This window comes from Alosa pseudoharengus, unplaced genomic scaffold (genome assembly GCF_046254945.1).
Source record: "Alosa pseudoharengus isolate Yale_2024_CS ecotype anadromous, Long Island Sound unplaced genomic scaffold, YU_APseudo_1.1 YU_APseudo_1.1_scf_22, whole genome shotgun sequence".
In the NCBI taxonomy this organism is placed as follows: Eukaryota; Metazoa; Chordata; class Actinopteri; order Clupeiformes; family Clupeidae; genus Alosa; species Alosa pseudoharengus.
The window spans coordinates 18050516-18056778 of NW_027468680.1; the positions used below are offsets into that span (position 1 = coordinate 18050516).

The 6263-nt window shown below is 41.3% G+C and overlaps 2 protein-coding genes across 2 annotated transcripts; one reads left to right on the forward strand and one right to left on the reverse strand.

The window, feature by feature from the left end:
* On the forward strand, positions 1-1926 carry LOC143139568 (uncharacterized). The gene is made up of 4 exons (XM_076300146.1): positions 1-185; positions 319-387; positions 712-808; positions 965-1926. The coding sequence occupies exons 1-4, from the start codon at positions 177-179 to the stop codon at positions 1924-1926; spliced, it is 1137 nt and encodes a 378-aa protein (XP_076156261.1). The 5' UTR covers positions 1-176.
* A 127-nt stretch (positions 1927-2053) lies between these two features.
* On the reverse strand, positions 2054-4384 carry LOC143139318 (uncharacterized). Its single transcript, XM_076299922.1, has 3 exons — positions 3891-4384; positions 2403-3221; positions 2054-2281 (listed from the first exon to the last, which is right to left on the reverse strand). Exons 1-3 carry the CDS (start codon positions 3952-3954, stop codon positions 2064-2066), a joined length of 1101 nt encoding a protein of 366 aa, XP_076156037.1. The 5' UTR covers positions 3955-4384; the 3' UTR covers positions 2054-2063.
* Positions 4385-6263: the final 1879 nt, after the last annotated feature.

Below are 6263 nucleotides of genomic sequence, written 5' to 3' on the forward strand. Positions count from 1 at the left end.
AAGATTTTCCTTTTAGTTTAACGTTATCAACTAAAACGATTAGTGTTGTGTCTGTAATGTAGATTGTTTTTCAAGCTGATGCAGCCGAATTTCAGGAAACCTCATGCAGCTGTACAGCAGGCAAGGTTCTTTGCAATCATCTAGTGGCCTTGTTGTTCCAGAGTGCCCATTACAGCATGTTGCAGGTGAGGGCTGTGGTCTGGGATGACGTTTACATGGGCAGGTTAATTGGAGTGACACTGGTTCTAGAGGTCTACCTTTGATTGTTAACAAGCACATGCTCAATCCCGGTTTGCTCTTCTATCTCTTGATCTGCAGGTGAGAGCTGTACCACCACCTGTGGCCTGCACAAGCTCTCTGCAAACATGGCATCGACCAAGGACAAAGGTAACATTGTAGCCGCACCATATTAAATAGACTTCCAGTCTATTTTTCAGCCGCGGTGTGAGCTGCCCCGTGTGCCCTCATTCCGCGAACAGTGTGTCCCAAAGTTACGCCTGGGACACAATGTTCGCGGAGCAAACCGTGGCGGCACACGGTGCAGCTGAAAAATGGACAGGAAGTCTATTTAATGCAATGCGCTGTGCGTCTCTCTACATTGGTTAACATTGGAGTGAATTGGAAGCGGTGCCACTCCGCATGGCTACGTGTTTACACCATTACAAGCAAGATACTATTACAATTATGGCTACTTGTTAATATCATTCCCAGGGGATCCATGCAGAGCCGGTTCAGGACTTGGTTGTTAGGAAACCAAAGCCATCCGCCAGGAGTGTATGCAAATCAACACTCTATCAAGCATACACAGGTAATGTTAATACTGTAACTAATATCATACTGTTGGCTACCGTATGATATAGAACACTGCAGTGAGCAATTCTCCAGAGACTCTTGACATCAGAATTGAAACCAAAACAGATGTGTGGATAATTTAACACTTACTGTTTTTAATTTTACGTTTTAGGATCCCTCCCTGACCCGCAAGTCTTGTCTCTTGGAAAAGGACTGAAAAGCCTCAGGCCGCAACCACTAATATCATCAGTGCTGCATGGCTTGTCTGAACTCACCATGGTCGACTCCAGGTTCGGACCTGTGCCGCGAGGTTCACCCCTGTCCTACCAGTGTCCTCCTGTGGTCAAACACGGAAATTACGTCCAACACCCAGATGCACCAAAATTCCCTAAACTACCTTTAGAGGGGTCAACATTTTCCACTACCTTTCCGAACTTTGAACCAAACTCCCAACAGTTTCTCCATTTGGACAGCTTAACTGTGACACACGAAGTGGCAGCTGAGAGAGAGGAGCAGACACGTGAGCAGTCTGAGTGCCCATTATGGCAAGCATTACGTAAACCTAGAGTAACAGCTAGTAGGTTCTATGAGGTTAGCCATGTGAAAGGGCCGTCTTCTGGTCAGACCCTGGCAGGGCGGATACTTAAGGGAGTACGCCAAACTCCCGCCATGAAGAGGGGCCTTGAACGCGAGCCACAAGTGCTGGAACAATATTCAAAACATTTCAATGTAAATGTCTCACGCTGTGGATTTGTTATCCATCCCGACGCTCCTCACCTCGGGGCTAGCCCCGATGCAAGGGTATATGACCCTAGTGCCATTCCGTGTTTTGGGCTTGCTGAAGTTAAATGCCCAGACATCTCTAGCATTTCTGAGGCAGGACATGTAAAAATGGTGAATGGTCAGGCAAAACTGAAGCAGAATAATAAATACCACTGGCAGGTTCAAGGTCAATTGGCTGTAACTGGATTGAGTTGGTGCGATTTTGTAACAGACACTGAGGGAGACTTCACAGTCGAAAGAGTCTGGAGGGATGATGAAATGATAAAAGACATGAAAAAGAAGGTGGACCTGTACTTCTTTGGTACATATATGAATGTGTATCTACAGCAGAAAGTGAAATTAACTGTATGAATAAAGGATTTTATTAATTCCCTTTTTCTGAGTATTTCGCATTATTTACTACAGTATTACATATTTACATTATTTACATTATTACATATTTATTTACATTATTTACATTATTTTGAATACTTGGATCGGGGGAAACACTACTCAACAGGGATGTAGCCTTTTAAATCAAGTGGTCCCTGGAAGTTGGTCATCACACAACAGACAGTCCACAGCTGGTTGACTGTCCCAGACAAGGTTAGAGGGAGAGTGTGTTCCCAGATGCGGTATTCCTTGACTCTGCGTATTGCTCTCTCCACGAGGATTCGAAGTCGGGCGATTGCTTGAGTTTTTAGAGCATCCTCTTTGGTGAACTGCGCTGTGGTTAGAGATTAAATAAGTTAATTTCTATCATTTGTGTGCACATTTTAATGATTATCATTTTTGTCTTAATGTGTTAATCTGTTTTAATTTGAAATGTTCATTCCTTTCATGCCTACCTGTCATCTTGAAGGGTGGTATAATCAGCGTTGCCCCACGATCAGCTAGCAGCTTCGTGATGGTGAAACCCTTGTCTGCCATGCAGCCATCTCCTGGCTCCAGTAAGTCGAGCAGTCCACTTCGTTCAGTCAACTGAACGTCAGAGATGGAGCCGGTGAAGAGACTTGATACGAAAGTCACAGCACTACATGGGGCAATCCCAATTAATCCCTTAAAGGTTGTCGTGTTTTTGTACGATGAGAAAACCTCTGACTGGAGAGTGAGGGATGATGGATTCTGGCATCGCACCTCGGTGCAGTCGATGATAACCCGAACATCTGGACAATACTGCACAAATTTGCTTGGCATGGTGTCCTTGACTTGCTGTTTACTCATCCAGATGGGAAGGGTGCCAAGGAGCAGGTAAAGGTAGTTGGCCCACGTTATAACAACACGGGAGACAGTGGACACACTGACCTGAAACATGTCAGCCAGCACCTTCTCTTGCAGGCCTGCAGCAACTCGGCAGCAGAAGAGAAAAAACTCATCAACTAGTTGCAGTCTACGCGTTGGACTGGGAGAAATGGGTGCAACTGTTTGTCCCTTTTTCTGAGCTTTCGACCAATAAACCACCATGGAGGCAGATGGTTGAATAGCCTCCCAGAAGGCACAAAAAACATCTCTTGATGTGAATCTTGTGTAAAAAAGGATGTCCTTGTCTGATACACAAAATCTGTTAAAATGCACTCGACCCACTTTCAGCTGTGATAGTTCTGTTGTCAGCTCCTTGACTTGGTCTTCCAATTGCTGTATGCGTGCAGCAGCAGCATCCAGTGCACCTGTATGAGATGTGAGAAAAATGAAAACAGATTGTCTGTGACTTGCATATTGGAAGTAGTTTGGACCTCTAAAGTTACATGAAATAGCATTTTATAGCTCAATATTCACCTTTACGTTTAATCAAGTAAGATATAAAATGCAACGTTTGTACTTGTGATGAAGCTTTTCAAATTGTAGTATTGGTCAAATGTTGGGACATCAATAACACTAAACATTTTGTGCCAGTGTTCTAAGTTGACCTACCTCCTCGGTATGACCTACTAATAACACATTCTGTGCTAAAACCATAGGTAGCACATCCTGATAGACATTTCTTACCTGTGAGGGTGTGCTATCTACGGTTTAAGCAAAATATAATGAGCAGTAGGGCATTCTGATAGACATTTCCTACCTAACAGCAGTGGTGGAGGAAGTACTGAAACTCAGTACTTAAGTAAAAGTACAAATAAGCAGAGAAATATTTACTCTAGTAAAAACATGAGTACGTACAAATACGTGGAACATTTACTTAAGTAACGTTACACAGTAACGAAGTATTTGTACATAGTTACATTCCACCACTGCCTAACAGGATGTGCTACCTGTGGTTTAAGCATAGTATGGGGTACTGGTAGGTCATCATGAGGAGGTAGGCCAACATTTCAGAACATCGGCAAACACTAACATACCTGGTTTAGGAGCAGAGCCGTAATCATGTTCTTTCATCACCACCGAAGCTGCGACCTCCTCCATAGCCTCTTCCTCACATGGCAGGGGGTGCTCCAGAGGAAGGGCAGGGCAAACGTCATGACCTAAGCGAGTTGATGCTCTTTTATAAGCGGACTCCCTTCTTGGCAGTCCCCAGTTGTTCCACTGAAAACGGGAGGGCACAGACCCGATTTTCAGACGCTTGATGCGACCCCGATTGGTAAAGTTAGCCTCGTTAGCTAACGCTAGCCTGATAGCACCTGTAGCGTTAGTGTAGTCTGATTCACTAAAGTGCCGGCTACAAACAAACGTGCTACCTTGTTTTATTTTAAAGTTTGGCCCTTCATCCCGGCGAACCGCTTTAATCCACTTCTTCCTTAGACTCAATTCAGTCGGGAATCCATGGAAACTTAAGTAGGGTTGGCGTTGTTTGTTCGATGTACAAAGTGGAACAGAGCAATGACATCTAGCCTTCGTTTCAGCCATTGTTGAACTGCGCCGGAAGTGGACGTGCACAAAATTTAAAAATCCCGCCCGTGAAACCCGGAAGCGTGATAATCCCCTATGGCTGAACAGTTAAAAAGTTCAGTAGTTTAAAGGGTTAAATTGTTTAACAGTGAAATATTGTAGTGAGGACTTTTATTTTGAAACAGTTTTTGGCAGAGGAAGCAGTTGAACAGGATGTGTAGTCTTAATAGGGCCAGTTTGTATGCTTAAAGCCTGAGAATGGCAGTTGGGCCAGCTGGCCTGAACACCTGCCATAAGATTCTAATTGCTGTGATGTCATAAAGGGCAATGTTAAGTCAATGGGAAAATTTTGATAGTTTTTAATTAATAGTTTAAAAAGTATAAAAGTTACAAAGTTGAAAAATACAAAGCCCACATGTCCTAATTAAGACCTACGCGTCAATGTTTGAATGAAGTTTCTACGTTAAACGGTTGAAGCTGCATTAACTGCGTTAGAAGAAGAGGAATAATAAGAACTAGAAAAGCATTTCCTGAAGGAAATACAGTGCATGAAAATGCAAAAAATATGATGTAAAATATCATACAGAGTAAAAACAAACTATATTGGTTGCTAGGTAGATGAGGTTTAATATAGTTGGAGTGACTGAACAGTTAAATAGGTGGATAGTTTATATGGTTAAATGATTTGCTTGGAAGATAAGGTTTAATATAGTTGGAATGATTGAACGGTTAAATAGGTGGACAATACTTAACTTAGTTAACTTAGCTAATGCATTTTTAGTAGTTAGCAATGCTAACATGCTAACTATGCTAACCATGTGACTTAGCTAACTTAGCTAATCATTTTTAGCAGTTTTGAAAAAAATGCTAACTAGCATGCTAACATGCTAGCATGCTAACTATGCTAACCATATGACTTAGCTAACTTAGCTAATCATTTTTAGCAGTTTTGTAAAAAATGCTAACTAGCATGCTAACATGTTAGCATGCTAACTATGCTAACCATGTGACTTAGCTAACTTAGCTAATCATTTTTAGCAGTTTTGTAAAAAATGCTAACTAGCATGCTAACATGCTAGCATGCTAACATGCTAGCATGCTAACTATGGTAACCATGCTAACTAGCTACAGTGGGTAGGAGTCATAGTTGATGACAAGTAACAGTTACAATGGCTGAACAGTTAAAAAGTTCAGTAGTTTAAAGGGTTAAATTGTTTAACAGTGAAATATTGTAGTGAGGACTTTTATTTTGAAACAGTTTTTGGCAGAGGAAGCAGTTGGACAGGATGTGTAGTCTTAATAGGGCCAGTTTGTATGCTTAAAGCCTGAGACTGGCAGTTGATGCAGCTGGCCCGAACACCTGCCATAGGATTCTAATTGCTTAACGGCCGTATTGTGATGTCATAATCATAATGTTAAGTCAATGGGGAAATTTTGATTAGTTTTTAATTAATAGTTTAAAAAGTATAAAAGTTACAAAGTTGAAAAATACAAAGCTCACATGTCCTAAGTAAGACCTACGTAACATAGTTTGAATGAAGTTTCTACGTTAAACGGTTGAAGCTGCATTAGCTGCGTTAGAAGAAGAATAATAATAATAATAATAACTAGAAAAGCATTTCCTGAAGGAAATACAGTGCATGAAAATGCAAAAAATATGATGTAAAATATCATACAGAGTAAAAACAAACTATATTGGTTGCTAGGTAGATGAGGTTTAATATAGTTGGAGTGACTGAACAGTTAAATAGGTGGATAGTTTATATGGTTAAATGATTTGCTTGGTAGGTAAGGTTTAATATAGTTGAAATGATTGAACGGTTAAATAGGTGGATAATACTTAACTTAGTTAACTTAGCTAATGTTTTCATTTTTAGTAGTTATGC

What these genes read in the sequence shown, in the direction of transcription:
- LOC143139318 (XM_076299922.1), bottom strand. Translation starts at nt 3,954, where the DNA reads ATGGAGGAGGTCGCAGCTTCGGTGGTGATGAAAGAACATGATTACGGC. An exon ending in CGGCTCTGCTCCTAAACCAG is followed by an intron (nt 3,222 to 3,890) that starts GTATGTTAGTGT and finishes CATCTCATACAG; the next exon opens with GTGCACTGGATGCTGCTGCT. An exon ending in ACCACCCTTCAAGATGACAG is followed by an intron (nt 2,282 to 2,402) that starts GTAGGCATGAAA and finishes CTCTAACCACAG; the next exon opens with CGCAGTTCACCAAAGAGGAT.
- LOC143139568 (XM_076300146.1), top strand. An exon ending in GGCATCGACCAAGGACAAAG is followed by an intron (nt 388 to 711) that starts GTAACATTGTAG and finishes TATCATTCCCAG; the next exon opens with GGGATCCATGCAGAGCCGGT. An exon ending in ACTCTATCAAGCATACACAG is followed by an intron (nt 809 to 964) that starts GTAATGTTAATA and finishes TTTACGTTTTAG; the next exon opens with GATCCCTCCCTGACCCGCAA.